Below are 18,995 nucleotides of genomic sequence, written 5' to 3'. Positions count from 1 at the left end.
TTCTTTTTCAAAGTTCAAGCTATAGAGGGTCACCACCCATTTTTCCTGGATGAAACTTCTTCTCCTCGTTTCCCCTGTACTGGATAGAGGTCTCTCCTTGTGAAAAATATGGTTTGGATGATTGGATGAGATGGAGGCGGCCAGTGTGGGGTTTATCCGAGAAGTATGGGGGAGAGCCCCCTACCTGGATACGAAAAAGTTTCTCCAGGGGTCTCCGACCTTTGTCCAGGCGCAATTAGGTAGCTTTTCTTAGTTATCATATTTTTTGACTTGATGTTTGCATGACTATTTCTTCCGACTTGTTTTACTGACTTTAGCTACCTAATTGTTCTTGCAGAAATGGCGAAGAAGAATTCCAGGGAGTCTTACCAGAGGGTTCAGGAGGCCAAAGTGAGATTCCGTGCCAGAGTCGGCGGTGCCAGGGCAGCTGGTCCTTCCTCTCCCCCTCCTTCTCACAATTTGGGGACCCCCACTCGTCCTATTATCATTTCTTCTTCAGCCTCTTCTCTGTCGTCCCCTCCTATTTGATCTTCCCCTGAACCCGAAAAGAAGAAGCGCAAGACTTTAGAGTCTAGCTCTTCTTTCGAAGGTGTGGCCAACGTGGATGCACCTCAGTTTGTTCGGAAGCATATCTATCCTCAAACTCGTATAAGTATGGATGGATAATGCTTCTGTTCGAAACCACCTTATTATTCTGGCTTAAGAGAGTATCAGGGCGGCAGGGGTGTGCACAAAGTTCCTTGATATTTTTGAGAAGACTCCCCTCAGCTCTTTAGGTTCATCCCTGAGGGTTGAAGAGCTAGAGGGGAGGATTCTTTTGTATCAGGAGGCTGAGAAGAGTCTGAAGGAGGATGTCGCCAAGTTGAAGGAGGAGAGGGATAATCTCCAGAAAGAGGAGGAGAAGTTGATGGGCCGGTGCTCTATGGCAGAGGGTCTGCAGGAGAAGGCGGAGCAGAGCTATTCGAGCTTGTTCCAGGACCTTGTGGAGGTTAAAAAATATTTGGTAAGAACTCAGGACGCTTATGCGGATCTGGAGGACTCCATTGCTGAGGGATCCGAGGAGACGTGGAGGGTCTTTAAGGAGCAGGTCGGGGTTATTGCTCCCGACCTGGATCTCTCCCCTTTGGATCCTGATAAGGTCGTAATCGACGGGGCTATTGTTTCTCCTCCCCGACCTGTGTCTGAGTCCGAGTTGAAAACTCGGGGCCAGAGTATAATAGAATCCCCTCCCCGACCAGAAGATGTCCCGAGTTTTTCAAAGGCTCCTAAAACTTCCACTCCATCTCCTATGGACATTTCTCTCCCTGACTCTGGTGGTGCTCCGACTACTCTCCCTGGCTCTGATGGTGACGTCCTTCCAAACTGAAAATTATTTGTGGCTATATGGGGTCCGGCTTGTGGGTCCCCCTTTTTTTTAAACTATTTTATTTTTATTTTGTGGTGGTATATTATTGACATTTTCTTGGCCTTTTATGGCCGTAAACAAAATATTTAAAAATACTCTTTTTTGGACAAGGGTTTAGGTTATCTTTGTTGGTTGTGTGCATGCCTTTTTGTTTTAGGTTTCGAAAAAAAAAACTTTTTGATCCTTGTTTTGAAAACCCTTTTTCTTGACTAGCTGTCCCTTCTTCTAAGTTATTTCTCAAATTTTTCTTGAAGGCTTGGGACAGTCTTTTTCTTAGTGCTTTCTATAGGTTTTTCTGATCTCTTTTTGATATTCCTTATACTCAATTTTTAATTCATTGAGTTCTCATAACTTAGGTTACTTTTGTGATGCATTTCTTTGTTTCTCGACATTATCCGACTTGTTAGTCAGATAATTTCTGAGTTTATCATGATCAACTTTTGTAACCTCTTTACACCGACTTGTACCTCGTCGTTTTATCCTGACGACCATCTAGGTCAGTTCATGGGATTTTCACGCTTTGTCGAGCTTAAGTCGGCGCGTTTCGTAGAAAGAAAGAAAGCGAGAAGGAATTTATAAGAGATATTGTAAAAGATCTTTATTTATTTGCGAAGGTACTTTTACTGCTACTAAGGGTGTCTGGCTGTCTATGACCCCTTAGTCTCTACTATGATGCCTCGTTAAAAAACTCTCCTTCGAAAAAACCCTTTCTCTTGGGAAAAAACCACGAAGTTGGAAAAAGAGTACATCAGGGAGTAGAGTTCGCTTTTAACTGTAGTACCTTTTCATATTACAAGCATGCCACGACCTAGGTAGCTCGGTGTCGTTTAAGTCGGTCACCTTGTAATAACCTTTTCCTAAGACCTCCCTAATCTTGTATGGTCCCTTCCAATTAGCAGCGAGCTTTCCCTATCTAGATTTATTGACTCCAATGTCATTTCTGATTAAGATCAAGTCATCTGGGGCGAAGCTCCTTCGAATGACTTTTTTGTTGTATCTGTTCGTCATCCTTTGTTTCAATGCTGCTTCTCTAATGTGGGCTCGTTCTCGGACTTCGGGGAGTAGCTCAAGCTCTTCTTTGTGTCCCTGTATGTTTCCAACCTCGTCGTAGAAGCTCACCCTTGGGCTTTGCTCGGTATCATGGCTTCTATGCCATAAGCAAGTCGGAAGGGTGTTTCTCCTGTGACAGATTGAGGTGTGGTCCGATAAACCCAAAGTACTTGTTGGAGTTCCTCAGTCTAGGCTCCCTTTGCATCCTGCAATCTTTTCTTCAACCCTGCCAGTATGACCTTGTTTGCTGTCTCGGCTTGTCCATTTGCTTGTGGATGTTCCACCGATGTAAACTGATGTTTGATTTTCATGCTGGCTACCAGGTTTTTGAAGGTTGAGTCAGTGAACTGAGTGCCATTATCGGTAGTGATGGAGTGAGGTACCCGATACCTGGTGATAATGTTCTTGTAGAGAAACTTTCAACTTCTCTGAGCGGTGATGGTGGCCAATGATTCTGCTTCTATCCACTTTGTGAAATAATCCACTCCCACTATTAGATACTTTACTTGCCCCGGCGCTTGGGGGAATGGTCCTAGCAAGTCCAATCCCTATTTTGCAAAAGGCCATGGGGAAGTTATACTAATGAGCTCCTCGGGAGGGGCTACATGGAAGTTTGCATGCATTTGGCATGGTTGGCACTTTTTCACAAATTCTGTGGAATCTTTTTGTAAGGTCGGCCAGTAGAACCCAGCTCGGATTACCTTTATGGCTAACAACCTTGCTCCAAGATGGTTCCCGCAGATTCCATTGTGTACCTCCTCTAGCACCTCGGTTGTCTTTGAGGTCGGGACGCACTCTAGTAGTGGTGTTGATATCCCCCTTTTATAGAGGATATTTTTCACCAGCATGTAGCTTTGTGCTTCCCTCCGGATCTTTTTGGCTTTTTTTCCTCTTTGGGAAGTATGTCGAATTTTAGGTATTCGACTAAGGGCTTCATCCATCCGAGATCTAATCCGGCGACCTCAAAGATATCTTGAACAGCCTCCGTTTTGGCCACAGAGGGTTCAGGGAGAGTTTCTTGGATCAGGCTTCTGTTGTTCCCTCCTGGTTTGGTACTTACGAGCTTGGAGAGGGCGTCTGCCCTGCTGTTGAGGTCCTGAGTTATATGCTTTACCTCGGTCTCCTCAAAGCGCCTAAGGTGCTCCAAGGTTTTGTTCAAGTACCTTTTTCATGTTAGGATCCTTGGCCTGATACTCTCCATTTATTTGGGAGGTCACCACTTGAGAGTCGCTGAATATCATTACTTTGGTTGCACCAACTTCTTCTGCCAGCTTTAGCCCTGCAATCAAGGCTTCATATTCTGCCTGATTATTTGAAGCTGGGAACTCGAACTTGAGGGAGACTTCTATTTGCGTTCCCCTTTCGCTGACCAGTATTATGCCTGCACCGCTTCCAACCTTGTTGGAGGACCCATCTACATATAACTCCCATGCAGTGGATTTTTCCTCTTGATCTCTGGCGTATTCTGCTAGAAAGTCGGTGAGGCATTGAGCTTTTATTGCCGTCCGGGCTTCGTATTTCAGGTCGAATTCGGAGAGCTCTATTGCCCACTGAACCATTCTGCCCGCAATGTCCGTCTTTTGGAGGATCTGCTTCATGGGATGGTTTGTTCAGACTTTTATCATGTGCACTTGGAAAAACGGTCGTAATCGGCGGGAGGCTACTACTAAGGAGTATGCAAACTTTTCAAGTTTTTGATACTTTAGTTCTGGGCCTTGTAAAACTTTGCTGGTGAAGTACACAAGATGCTGCCCGACCTCATCTTCCCGTATTAGAGCTGATGCTACAGCTCTGTCTGCTACTGACAGATACAGGACGAGTTCTTCCCCGACTATGGGTCGGGTCAGAATCAGAGGCTGGCTCAAGAACCTTTTGAACTCCTAGAATGCTTCTTTGCATTCTGAAGTCCATTCGAACTGGCATCCTTTTCTTAGTAGAGAGAATAGTGGAAGGGATCTTAGTGCCGACCCCGCCAGGAATTTGGAAAAGGCGGCGAGCCGACCGTTCAATTGTTGGACCTCCCTTAGACAAGTCGGGCTTTTCATTTAAAGAATAGCTTTGCACTTATCGGGGTTTGCTTTGATCCCCCTTTATGTTAGCATGAACCCTAGAAACTTTCTCGCCTCCATCGCGAAGGTACATTTTGTGGGATTTAGTCTCATCCCATGTAACCTTACGTTGTTGAAAATTTGTGAGAGATCTGTCAAGAGGTCGGTTTTCTCCTTGGTTTTCACCAGCATATCGTCTACGTAGACTTCCATTAAGTTCCCGAGGTGGGGAGCGAACACTTTATTCATCAACCTTTGATATGTGGCCCCAGCATTTTTCAATCCAAAAGGCATTACCACATAGCAGTAGTTTGCTCTAGGTGTGATGAATGAAGTTTTTTCCTCCTCCGACTTATACATCGGAATTTGGTTGTATCCCAAGTAAGCATCCATGAACGACAAGTATTGATACCCTGAGCTTGCATCTACTAGGGTGTCAATACTGGGAAGTGGATATGGGCCTTTGGGGCATGTTTTGTTCAGGTTGGTGTAGTCGACGCACATCCTCCACTTGCCGTTTTACTTTTTGACTAGCACTACATTTGCTAGCCATGTCGGATACTTGACCTCTCAGATGAAGTCGGCCTCCAAGAGGGCTTGTACTTGCTCCTCCACCACCTGAGCTCGTTCTGTCCCGAGTTTGTGCCTGCGCTGCTGTACGGGTCGTGATCCGGGGTGTACTAAAAGCTTGTGGGACATGAGCTGAGGGTCTATCCCTGGCATGTCGGAAGCTTTCCAAGCAAAGAGGTCGCAATTACCTCTTCGGTTCTTCCCCCCGGCTGTGGTCGCAGTTCTTCTTTAGCTTTTATTCCCCTTAGCTCTATGGTGTGAACTTCCTTGCTCATTCCTTGGAGGTTCAAGCTTTCGTTGTAGCATTTTCTTGCCAACTTCTGGTCTCCCCGTATTGTCGCTATATCCTTAGGTGTTGGAAATTTCATGCAAAGGTGAGGGGTTGACACCATCGCTCCGAGCCAATTTAGCGTAGTCCTGCCGATCAAGGCATTATACGCCGATCCGACATCGATGATGATAAAGTCGATGCTCAGAGTTTTAGAATTTTTTCCCTTTCCGAAGGTCGTGTGGAGGGGGATGTATCCCAATGGCCAAATTGGCATATCTCCTAGCCCATACAAGGTGTCCGGGTAAGCTTTTAGCTCCCTTTCATCCAACCCTAACTTGTCGAATGCGGGCTTAAAGAGTATATTAGCCGAACTCTCTTGGTCCACCAAGGTCCTGTGGAGGTTGGCATTCGCCAAGATCATGGTTATCATCACCGGGTCGTCATGTCCGGGCACGATCCCTTGTCCATCCTCTTTGGTGAATGAGATGGTTGGGAGATCGGGGGATTCGTTCCCGACTTGATACACTCGCTTTAGGTGTCGTTTGCGAGATGACTTAGTGAGTCCTCCTCCTGCGAATCCTCCAGAGATCATATGTATATGTCTCTCGGGGGTTTGTGATGGTGGGTCTCTTCTGTCCTTATCATCTCGCTTTCTTTTTCCATGATTGTCCGACCTTTCCACGAGATATCTATCAAGTCAGCCTTCCCTGGCCAACCTTTCTATCATATTTTTAAGGTCGTAGCAATCATTTGTTGAGTGGCCATACATCTTGTGGTACTCGCAGTAGTCGCCGCGGCTTCCTCCCTTTTTATTTTTGATGGGTCTAGGGGGCGGTAATTTTTCAGTATTACAGATTTCTCTGTATACGTCTACTATGGAAACTTTTAGAGGAGTATATGAGTGATATATCCTCGGCTTATCTGGACCGACCTCCTCTTTTTTTCTTGGGCTCCCTTTCTTTCTCTTTTGTTGAGTGAGGGGGCCCCTGTCGCTAGCTTGGCTCCCGTAATCTGGTATTTTTCTCCATGTTGATGTACTTTTCTGCTCTCTCTTGTACATCGCTCAAAGAGGTGGGGTGCCTTTTCGATATGGACTGCGAGAAAGGGCCTTCTCTGAGTCCATTGACCAGCCCTATAATAACTGCCTCTGTGGGCAGGTCTTGAATTTCCAAGCACGCTTTGTTGAACCTTTCCATGTAGTCCTGTAGAGGTTCTCCGACCTCCTATTTAACTCCTAGGAGACTCGGTGCGTGCTTTATTTTATCCTTCTGGATGGAGAACCTCATTAAGAACTTTCTCGAGAGGTCCTCAAAGCTGGTAACCGACCTTGGGGGAGGCTATCGAACCACTTCATCACTGCTTTCGACAGGGTGGTCGGGAAAGCTTTGCAGCGAGTCGCATCAGAAGCATCAACCAGATACATTCGACTTTTGAAATTGCTTAAATGATGCTTTGGATCTGTGGTTCCGTCATAGAGTTCATATCAGGGCTTTTGAAGTTTCTTGGAACTTTTGCCCTCATTATGTCCTCACTGAACGGATCCTCTCCTTCCAGGGGCGACTCTTCTCGGTCGCCACGGGAGTTCCGACTTCTAAGGGAAGATTTGAGCTTCAAGAGTTTTTCTTCCAACTCTTTTTGTCGCTCTATCTCTTTCCTGAGGTTTCGCTCTGCCTCTCGTTGTTGTTCTAATTCCTGTTCCAGTTGTTCCAAACGACCTTGGTGACCGTGGACCAATCCCATTAGCTCGGTTGCATGGGGTGGCCCTTCCTTTCCGGATTCTCGTCCTTCTGAGGAGTTTACCTTTGGGTTTTTAAGCCCAGAGGTGCCTTCTCTATGCTGGTCATTGGTTCCTTGGTGAAAGGTCAAGTCCGCGTCGTTGTTTTCGGTATCTAGATTTTCTTGTTCGGAATCGGACGCTGTATGACCATCCTCTGGTGAGTTGTCCGCCATTACTGGATGATCTCTCGGGTCCCCGGCAACTGTGCCAATGTTACGAAGGGTAACCGGAGATTAATGGGATGGATTCGTTAGGTTGGCCCAATCGTCTGAGGAGGGAAGCCTTCGAATGGGTTCGCACCTTTAGGGCCTCCGTCCGACTTGTGAGCGTGAGTGAACGGGGGGTGGTACCTGCAAAGACACTCCGATGCCTAAGTCAGCAAGGGTGTGAGCAGGTCTAGAGAGTATTGGGACTTAGAGATACCTGAGGGGTGTCAGTGTATTTATAGTGGTGAACCAATAACCACCGTTGGAGTAGTTCCACTTTCTCAGGTGGATAACCGTCCCTTTATCTTAGGAAAGTTGCGATATGGCTCCTGGAAATGGGTAGAGAGATTTTAGGGGCAGTTATCATCTGCCAGCTAATCCTTGTTTCCGACTTCCTTAGACCAAGTCGTGGTGAGAACCGACTTTTCAGGGGAAGGTCGGTGTACTGTGAGGCTCAACCTTGTGGGTTGGGCCTGTCGTTTGGACCTGGGTCTTAGCGTTGGGTCAGGGTATGAATAATATTATTATGGAAAAGATGGTAAAATCGCGTCTCAAGTGATTTGGACATGTGAGAAGAAAACTGACAGAATACCAGTCAAAAAGATGGATGAAATAGAAATTGAATAAAGGGTGAAATGCAAAAAAAGACTATCCATAAAATAGTTAAATGAGATCTACATGTAAATGATCTCTCCATAAATATGATATATAATAAAGTTTAATGACATTTTTTGATCCATGTAACTGACCCATCTAGTGAGACTTGTTGTTGTAGCCAATGTCCAAGACTCTAGTTCTTATTTCATATCTTTTCGAAAAGGGCAACACTCACATACATAGCATATACATATATCATTGAGAGTAGTGAGTTATTTGGTAATAAAATTATATTTTATTTAAAAGAAATTAATGGAATTCACAAATAAAAGCAGCACAATACTAGTCAAAGGATACCTCTACCTCCAAAGGAGAGTCACCTTTACCAACAACAAATGTCTTTGAAACAATCTTAGATAAGGTTACAACTTCAACATTGTATGTTCCACTGAAGCCTCTGAAGCTGAATAGTCCTTGATCATCAACACAGCCATGGCTATGAGACAACCACTCTTGTTTAAGACAAAGTAACCTTTTTCCAGCTTCATTAACATCACCTTCTGCATTCACCAAGTGTGAATTCTCCCTGCTCATAAACAATTCCCAGAATCCCCACAGCATTATGCCATCTACTGAAGGGTGTGCCATGGCTTCCCTCATCATAACTTCCAAATCATCAGCTCTAACATACTCATTTCTTGAAGAAACATCAAGCTCAGTGAACCATATTGGTAAACCAAGAGTCCCTAATTTATCAAGTGCAGAACAAACAATAGGCCCCACAGGACTATCTATGTGTCCTTGAATTCCAATTCCACCAACTGGTGCACCTTGATGTTGCAAATCAAGAATCTGTTGAATGTATTTCTCTGGTGTTGATCTTGTGTCGTTTCCATCTTCAATGTGATAATCATTCACAAAGAGAGTAGCAGATGGGTCTAATTGGTGTGCTGTCTTGAACATGTTTGCTCTTATGTCTCTACCAAGCCTGTCTTGATAAAATGAACCATGCAGCATTTCATTGTTAACATCATAGTGCCTGAACTTCCCCTTGTACCGATTCAAGAGGCTGCTTAACCGATTTTGGACCGCTTTCATCAAATCGTCTTTGTTCAGTGATTTGATCCACTGCTGAACTGTGCCTTCTACTTCCCAGAAGATGCAGTGGCTGCGGGTTTCTATCTTGTTCTTGAGGCATAAGTCTAACATTTCATCAGCATCTTTGTAGTTGATATTCCCCTGTTGTGGTTCTGTCCAATACCACTTCAACTCATTCCCAAACACAGCCCAGTTAAAATGCTTCACAAAGAAGTCAACAAAGTCTTCATTGTCAATGTTTGTTCTGTTGATGCATGTTCCAATTGGAAAATCGTTCTGTATTTGCCTCACTTTAACCAAAGTTCCTAGACCACTTATGTCCTCCAGCCCAGAGAATTTCAAGATTACATCGCGCTTTCGAACCTGGAGAGCAACAAATGAGAAAGAGAAAAAAGGATTCTTACAATGCAAATCATGACATAACAAATAAAGATAAGGCATTACATCCTACCGAGTTCAATTCAAGTGCAAGAGATAAGAGATATTTAGAACTTTCCAATTCAATTCTAATGAAGATAGGTATGTTAGAATAATACAGAATAAGCATGGAATCTGGAATGTTACCTTGTCTGTCTGCCTCCTTAAATATCTAAACCTTGCTTGTCTATCAACAGGGAAGATTTGAAGTCCAGCAATCATCAAATCAACACCAGAAGCAGGACCTTGAATATAAACCATAACCTTTGATGGTTGCTTCTCAATTCTAAATGATCCACCAATTTCATGCCATCTGTCATCAGCAACCTCAACCTGTCCGCCATTCACCCACTGATCGTCAACACTAAGGGCAACATTCACATTCTGAGGACCAACTGATCCTGTTGAACCAATCCTCACCCAAGCAGACACTTGGTATGTTAAGAACAGCTTCAATTTCTCAGTGATCATCTGCGCAGGCCCCATCCATGTTTGGGTGCGGTTCGTTACAAGGACATAGCGGCCGCTCAATGATTCGTGAGGTCCAAGAGAGTCTCTTGCCATTGGTGGAAGCACACGTGGCGAACCGGTTCCAACACTCAGAGTACAATTACCAAGGGGAAACCATCCATTGGTGCCATTAGCCAGATTACTATTCTCAATTATATTAATCCCAAAAGGAGCATCCTGCAAACACAAGGCCACTCTTTAAGTTCTTGAAACATATACACAAAACCATCCATAATGCTAATGTAAATTAATGTGTTTGACTGGAAATATTTTGAACCTCAAAATCTGGTGGCGTTGATGGAGGTGTCTTGGGAGCATGTTTTATAACAATAGTATTGACAAGAATGTCAATGCCTGCTGGGGGACCTTCTAAATAAACAACCACTTTTGATGGGGAATTATTTATGAGGAACTTTCCCTGCAATTGAACCCAATCTTGATTTGTTGCCTGCACACTTTTGGTAAAACATGCTCTTTGTTCAGCAATTAAAATAAATTTTGAGGTAGTTTTAAGATCAAGTAATCTTGTTTTCTGAAAGTACACAATCATAAAATGCTACTAACTTGGCAATTCCTATATACTGCTCTCGAGAATCCGGATTCTGAACCCATCTTTGGGTGCGTTCTGTTGCAGCTGCAAAGAATTTTCCAACCTTGGGAAGGACTTTTCCATTTCCCAGTGAGTCGTGTATTGCGATCTTGCAGCCTCTTCCAGACCAGTTATTCTGGCCATCATCAAATTGTGGGTTTATTATGATGTTATCATCTTCAGTTGACAAAGTTCCTGTTGTTTTTGCCTTTATTATAAAACAAAAGAGGACAATTCATCACAAGTTAGTGAGTTTAAAAGAGATTACTTGCAATGGAAGATGTGGTAACTATTTCATTTCAGTATGTATGTGCTTCAAGTTTGTTAAATATATTAGAATTTTCACCAAGATTTATAATTTTTGCAAAGATGTAACAGTATTCAGAAATGGATAATTACATGATCCTCAATATCACTTGAACTAGAGCAGGTAATCTCTACTGATTGTATAAGAAGGTCAACTCCAGGAGCAGGTCCTTCCAAATAAAATGTAACTCGATCAGGCATAGTTGACAATGAAAATGTCCCTTTCAGATTTTCCCAGCTACCATTTGTACAAGAAGTTCTGTAGAAAATAATGGTCAATTTTGTAAGCATTTTGGTAAATGTATCTTATAGAACAAGGAAGAGAATACAATGAGATTATAAAAATTATTATGTACCTCCCAAGGAACAGGTAGCTTGCATCAGAACCATGATACTCTAGTTTCAGGGTAGCTAGAACATCAGCAGATCCCTCAGAAAGTGCAGCTACTCCAACATTGGCCGAAACAGCATAAGTGGAAGCGACAGAGATTTTTCCAGTGATATCTTGCTCAAGACCTTGCCACCATTCCTTTCTGTTTGTGATAACAGCATATTTAGCACCTAATGTCATTGTCACTCCTCCTTGAGGACCTGGTTCAGTTGAAGCAACATAGCCGTCACAGCCATTCGGATGCCAAAAGCTTAGCCCTTCAGAGAAGTCATGATTTTGTATGATATTAGTAGGCTTGGTCATACTTGGAACAGAGTGTTTTCCCTCCATGATCTGCCAAAGAAAACAATATCAGAAAATAGTTGGGAACATGCATACTTTTCAGAGGTTTTATGTGAAACAATAATCATATCTTATGTTTAGAATCTCAATCTCTACACCAACTATTTCCATGATCATCTAATTTTTGTAGAAGAAAATTAATACAAAACACTTGAATGTTTTGTCCTTTAGATGAGTAAAACATCACCAGCATTAAAATAATGTCTCATGTACCATATGCTACTTATACTATAATATAATATGTCATCTACCATATACTGCCATCTTAAATTCTTAATTGCTGCAATGGTCCCTATTAACTTGCAAGCATCTACCGCAGTTATTACAACTTATGTGCTAGCAATTAAGTAATAAGAAAAGAGAAATGGTATGCGGCTAATATTTTTTCTTGTATTTAAGCTAACACTAGACAACTGCTATTTTTTTTTTTTCCTGCTAAAAGTATTGACCTCCTAGCATTTCTTATAAGAAAAGAGAAATTCAACAGAACAAGCAAAAATCTTCTTTAAAGTCTCCATACCTGTAAGCCAATTCAACAATTGTAATCAGCAAATCTTTCAGAACAATTTGAGGCTGTGCTGTTCTTGTGAAGCAGTAGGCCTACAGTCTCTCAATATATGTACTCATTGGCTCACCAAATTTGAGTATGAAAGCTACGGAAAATTGTGGGGCCAACAAACTAAACCAATAGAAAAAATGAAAGTTCAAAAACGTGGGGAATCCAATTCCAAACTAGTCTAAAAAAATGTGTGAAAGCTGTTAGCGTCTTCTTCCCAGTTGTGCTTTGTTTATTGTCTAAACCACATGATCATCTGAATTTCACAACTGAATATTATTATTATTATTATCAAGACCCTTTCAAATAATACTACCAACAATGGAGAAAAGGTGGAGTAGGAATTGATGTCTTTGTGAATTTTGTTTTGCTTTTAGTTCCCATTTGCTTTGTCTTGCAGATAAGCTATGCTTGAATTGGACTGGAAGCCTAAGGTTCGTAGGGTTGAGAAAGAATATAATAGTTTTGTTCCTTAATTTTATAATAATAACATTACCTTTAATTCCATGTATGTGTATGAGACTTGGATTACAAGGTTTTTCATAGTTAGGTGGATATTGCTTTTTGATCCATAAATATCGTATATTTATTATGAGTTTATGGGTAATGATGACTAATTGGATCAACTTAGCTGAAATTACATTCATGTTACAACACGCGATTATATACCTATTAGGAGGGTGAAACAAAAAAGAGAAGAGATCAAGGGTGGCATGATTAAGGAGAGGAGGACAACAACAATTAATAATGTTGCTAGTTAAGGAACATAATAAAATAATAATTAATTAAATAGAAAAATAAAAGGATATGAGGGAGTCAGTGCAGAAAATAGAAGTGGGTGTCAATTAATGTTACCACATATATATTCCATAATACTTGTCTGTCTCTGATCTAAAACAAAAGCTCCGGTGGGTATTATTAATGGAGTGCAGTTAAAGACATGAACGTAACGAGAATGAAAAATACGAGACTCCATGGTTTGATTATTATTAAGGAGAGATCCACACAAATTCTGTTGATTCTTTCCGTTGCCGACACTCAAAAGTCAAAACTGAACCTCAACTCAACTCCTACCCTCACTTGGATTTCGTTCTTTGTTTTTTTTTTTTTTGGACGTGGCCTTGGACCAGGCCAACGACCCGGTCCAAGGGACTAGAACACTTGGATTTCGTTCTCTCTTTCCACTTCTTGACTTTTTAAGTTTTACCTTTATTTCTGTCCGTTGACTTTCGGCCTTAAATGGATGGACTGGGCCGACCAAATCTTCTTCCGTGGAGTCGCAACTCATTGGGCCTTCCCTATTGTCTGTTATTATTACTTGGGCCTGTATGTAGGTTATTTTGTTTAAAAAAAAACATTATTTCACATTCGCATAAGATCATGAGCCCAGGAATGAGATATAACAAACTAAAAAATATAACCAACTTGGGTTGGTCAGTATTTAGCTCACTCGTCCGCTTAAACAAGTGTTAAGGGTTCGAATCCAGTCTTGTGCATGCAGCAATTCATTAGCCAGCGGCAGACCCTTAAATAGAGCTCAGATCCGCGACGGCTTAGTTCTTGACTTGTTGGGTTGGGGGATACCGTGGACAACAAAAAAAATAAAAAATATTAATATTAGTTAGGAAAATGAAATTTCTTATAGCAAAAATAAAAATACTAAAAAAATAAAAAAATTTAAAAAGATACCATTTCCATCTTTTTTTCTAAACAAAAAATATTTTTCATATAATAAATAATAAAAAAGTATTTTTATATTGTTGTTCTCAAACATAATTAATAGATCAAAAGATCTTTTTATATGAGATATCTAAATATAAAATTACTTTTACTTTTCTAAAAGATCTTTTAATAAAAGATAACTTGAAAAAATTTTCTTTGTTTTTTAAAAAAAGCTTACTCAAACAAGTCTTTAATACTCTTATTTTTTGTCTCAAAAATTCTTTTGACTTGAGCATAGAGACTCATGCAAGTATCTTTTTCGCCAGTAAACTATTTTTTTTAATTAACAAACAGGGCAAAGCCTAGAGATTACAAGTTGAAATTACATAGGGTAATAAGACCCCTTTAGCATCATCATCAATGATTTCACAAAATTCCTGAATAGGGTTATCAACAAACTGAAAATCCTCACTTAAGCTAAGACTCCTCCTAGCAAGAAAATCTGTTGTATGATTTTTTTTTTTTTTTTGTAATTATGCACAAAAGATAGCCTCCAATTTCACTGCTTGAGTTGACTGATTCTTCTTACTAAAGTATTTGGATGTATTGAGATATTCTATTTATTTAGGAGAGTATATATAGTTTTGGAGTCTACTTCAAGCTCAATTCTTTTAAGTTCTAGGTCCTATGCAATCTCCAACACTTAACCACTCCCCACAGCTCTACTTTAAATGTTGTACAGTCCCAAAATCAAACATATATCCTGCTATTCAGTGTCTCTGGTCATATCTTATTAATTCACTATACCCTACTATGCCAGGGTTACTCACAGAAGTTCTATTCGAATTGATTTTTATCCATCCTGAAAGAGGAGGTCTCCATTTTATGTGGCATTCAACTCTTCTTCTAAAATTCTACAGTAGGGTATGCTTTTTAAAGGCCTCATGGATGCTTTGGACAAATGGAATTATGGATCGGAGTCCATAGCATAGATTGGTCTTTTATATGGAGCAGAAAAAATATTTCTTTTTCTCCAGTTCCACATTTTCCAGCAAGTTATTATGAAATACGATAATTATGTTCTCTCTTTTGAGGTGCCAATTTTCAAAGTCAGGTTCCATCTAATCCATAGATCAAAGGAAGTTCCAAGAAAAAAATATAAGTTTTGGGGATACACCATACGTACCCAGATTTTAGTCGCCGATGTGCAATATCTTAGGAGGAGCGTTTCTTGCTATCTGTCATAGAGGTAGCAGATCGGATAGCTTCCAAACAGCTTTGCTCTTCAACTTGCAGTCAATAGTCTCTTGTGAAGGATCATTCACATAAAGCATTTTATGCACTATGGACCTTTCCATTGTTAGATAATTTTCCATGCCATATATTCCTATCCTTTCTCCTTTGTAATCATAAAGTAAGCACTTGCCACAATAAAGTTAGCATTGCTTGTTCCTTTTCAAAAGAATTCCCATTTTATCATTGGGTGGCAACAAAGCTCTTATTTTATTTATAGAGTCATTAGGGAGGAATTGCCTCAAAAGGTTCATATTCCACTCACCATTTTGAAGGACAAAGTCGCGAACTTTAGCATCCATCATATCTTCTCCGAGCTCAGTTGTAATCTTTAAAATAAGCTTGTCTTCACCCTTAACCCACCATTCACTCCAAAAATTTGTTTTGCGGCCATCACCAATATTATAGCCAATATGTTCTCTTATACTTTTCCATACTTTAACTAGTTATTTCTAGAAGGGAGAATTCGAGAGGTGAGAGATAATATTAGACATTAAGTCTTGTCCTCTACCATACTTAGCGTATACCATATTGACCCACAAAGAATTTGGCTCTGTCAAAGTTTTTCACAAAGTTTTCATAAGAAAAACTTTATTAATAAGATTGAGCTTACAAATCCCTAAGCTCTCCTGAACTTTTGGTTTGCACATTCTTTCCTAGCTAACAGCGTGCAATTTTCTGTTGTTATTCTTCTTTCCCCACATAAAACTTTGTTGGAGTTTCTCCTAGTGTGAGCCATATCAAAGTTGAGACAAGGGTTGATGACTAATTAGACTAAAGTGATTTTCTCTACCATAGACAAACATCTTACTTTCCTTCCCTTAAGCTTCTCTTTAAATCTCTCTATAATCATCTTGAAACTGTCCTTTATTTTTTTTCGAGTTCGAGATCATAGCCCCCAAATAGCGTCCCAAACAAGGGACTTCCTTGAAGTGCACACACTATTTATTGCACTTCTCTCTGCTGTTGTAACAGTTTTAGAGTAGAGTATAAATGTTTTAGCCACATTTATCTGTAATCCCAATGCTTTACTAAACACGCTGAGAGTGCTTAAAAGCATTTTCATTTGCTGCCATAAAGCTTCGGCAAAAAGCAATAAGTCATCCCTTCTAGCTCGCATTGGTTTCCAAGCCCCTTTGATAGTTCTATCTTCAATCATGTGAGATAGTTTTTCCATAGCAATGAGAAAAAGATACGGAGACAAAGGGTCACCTTGTCTAATGTTGCAGGTAAGGATAAATGCATATGTTATACACCTGTTCTAAAGGACTTTGCAAGAGACAGATGTGACACAGTTCATTATAATCACCACGATCTTCTTACTTACACCCATTTCTTCTAAAAGCCATCTTAGTAAAAATCTAACTTAATCTATCATATGCTTTTTTAAAATCAATTTTGATGGCTGTGAATTTCTTTTTTCCTTTCATCATTCTCATATCATGTATCATTTCCTTTGCGATGATTATGTTATCATATATAATACGACCAAGAGCAAAGTTTAACTAACAAGGAGAAATTTTATCATTTGGAAGGGATTTTAGCTTTTTCACCAGAATCTTTGTAAGGATTTTATATACCACATTGCACAAAGATATTTGTCGAAATTGATTTATAAATTCTAGTTGATTATTCTTAGGTATCAGTGCCAAGAGAGTCTAATTTATACTTGCAATTTCACTTGGGTTATTCGATAGGAAAATGATAAAGTGCACAAAGGAGTGCCCCAAAGTCTACCACTTTTTCTTAAAAAACAAGGCTGAAAAATCGTCTTCACCTGGAGCTTTCATAGAGCCTATGTTGAAAGGGGAAGTTTTAATGACATCAAAGCCAGGAGCACTTAATATATACTAGTGTTAACATGTTCTTTTATTATGTAAAATTTACAATTGGTGTTTAGGGGCGCCCTATTCACATCATTTTCTTTATACAGGTCCTTGTAGAAGTTCCAGATAAATTCCATCAACTCTTTACTATTCTCACACAAGCTGCCATCTTGCCTTCTCAACTTGATAATTCTATTTTTCCTTCTTATAATAATAATTTTTGTATGATAGTACCTCGTATTTCTATTCCCCCTCTACAATCCACTGTTATCGAGATTTTTGTAACAAAAAATTTTTTCACGGTTCAAGATAGTCTCCAATTCATGTTTCAACTCTTCAAATCCTGGAGAAACATGTTATTGCTATAGGATACCGCATTTTGAATTCCTTAAAGGCAGTTGAGGATTCTTATTTTCTTCTTCATTACATGCCCAAACCCCTCAATGTTCCAAGTTTTAAGGTTGCCTCTAATTGATTCTAGTGCTCTCATAATTGATAATTATTTCTCCAACAATGTTGTATGAAATCTGCAAAATCTGGGTGAGTTAGCCACATCACTTCAAAACGAAATAGATTTTTATCTCTATCAAATCTCCTTGGTTTAAGATCTACTAAAAAGGGGTGGTGGTCAGAATTCACTCTTGGGAGAACATTCACAATCACATCTGAAAAGGTCAGTCTCCATGATGAATTTGCTAAGGCACGGTCTAGTCTCTTAAAGGTCTTTTCTCTGCCTTCTCTAATACCATCAATCCAGGTAAACTTGGAGCCTATAAATCCCAGATCAATTAAACAGTACTCCTCAATCTATCCTCTAAACTAGTTACAAGTTGTGCTATCAATAGGCGCTCCTCCTTTTTTCTCTATCTCTTCTATGATATCATTGAAGTCACCAATCAACATCCATTCCTTCCTTACATCTCTAGCTATATCTTTCAAAGCTTCCTATAAGATGTGCCTCTATTGGGGATGAGGGTTGGCATATATTGCTGTCAAGTACCACACTCTTTTCTTCAAGTCTTTAACCTCTAGGTGAATAAACTGTTGGTGAGAAATATCAACCCTCAATCTCAGGCCATCATTATTCCATAATACCCATATTCCACCCACGAAGCCAATCGCCATTTTCAGAATGTTATACATGAACCCCATTTCTTTGATAACTCTATTGGCAGTATCTCTACTACATTTGGTTTCAACTAACACAGTAATGCCGGGCCTATGCTAGCTAACAATCTCTTTGAGTGTGTGAATTGTAAACTTATTCGCAACTTTCTGATATTCCAGGAAAGAATCTTCATATAGATAGGAGATTAAAACAAAATAAAAAATAGCAGAATACCACACATTCAAAGCTCATCAGAGTACCTGACCAAGAGAGGGGCAAGTCCCATCACTGGACTGCATCTCATCCCCTATCTCGTTGCGGTTTCCCAGAATCATGGCTTCATTGCCTCTATTTTCTTTTTCAAATTTGTCCATAAGCTATATCAGAACCTTTGATTCCAAGGATTCAAAACTTGGGGGGCTAAATTAGGCGGTTTGTCCAAATTCATTTCGTCCAAGACTGATTCCACCACCTGTAACATCTGTGAAGGGGTATCATTTTTCATTGCAGTCTAATTCTCTTTGAAATGATGAGATTGGGGATAAATTTGCATGTTCTGGTTCAGGGTGTTATCGATATTGGAAGGGTTTGGGTGTGCGATGGTTATGGAAAGGTGAGATAGATTGTTACTTCTGTTGCTATTGTGGGTCAGGCTATTGTTGCTGGTTGCTTGTAAAAGTTTTGTTTCCTTCTTGGACTTTAGTGGTGACAAACCTAGATGGGTTAAGGCTAGGTTTGTTTGGCACATTTTTTTATTATTAGTGGACTGATTTTGGCTTTGGGTTCTGTAGGAAAGGCTCTATGTTTGTTTACCTTTTGTGTCATTTGTCTTTTCTCTTTTTTGGGCTTTAAATTTATCCCCTTGTGGCCTAGCTTTGATTACTTGCTTTTTATCACCTTTGTACTTTTTCAATAATTTGAATAGAAATTAACCTCATCATTTTATAGCGCAGCAAACCTAGAGAAAATGTTG

General features: G+C 40.3%; 1 protein-coding gene across 4 annotated transcripts; it reads right to left on the bottom strand.

Moving 5' to 3' along the window:
* Positions 1–8,036: 8,036 nt before the first annotated feature.
* On the bottom strand, positions 8,037–18,653 carry LOC107461201 (endo-1,4-beta-xylanase 1). 4 transcript variants are annotated; one of them, XM_021128992.2, is made up of 8 exons: positions 14,982–18,653; positions 12,098–12,256; positions 11,201–11,568; positions 10,938–11,103; positions 10,514–10,746; positions 10,227–10,404; positions 9,587–10,126; positions 8,038–9,385 (listed from the first exon to the last, which is right to left on the bottom strand). In XM_021128992.2, exons 3-8 carry the CDS (start codon positions 11,563–11,565, stop codon positions 8,267–8,269), a joined length of 2,601 nt encoding a protein of 866 aa, XP_020984651.1. In that variant the 5' UTR covers positions 11,566–11,568; positions 12,098–12,256; positions 14,982–18,653; the 3' UTR covers positions 8,038–8,266. The 4 variants fall into 4 exon arrangements, with proteins under 4 accessions (XP_015935162.1, XP_020984651.1, XP_052108821.1 ...); XM_052252861.1 differs by having other exon boundaries at positions 18,283–18,653; XM_052252862.1 differs by lacking the exon at positions 14,982–18,653 and adding an exon at positions 12,989–13,750.
* Positions 18,654–18,995: the final 342 nt, after the last annotated feature.

This window comes from Arachis duranensis, chromosome 8, assembly GCF_000817695.3.
Source record: "Arachis duranensis cultivar V14167 chromosome 8, aradu.V14167.gnm2.J7QH, whole genome shotgun sequence".
Lineage (NCBI taxonomy): Eukaryota > Viridiplantae > Streptophyta > Magnoliopsida > Fabales > Fabaceae > Arachis > Arachis duranensis.
The sequence above is the reverse complement of the archived record's forward strand: the minus strand, read 5'-3'. Positions and strand labels throughout refer to the sequence as shown.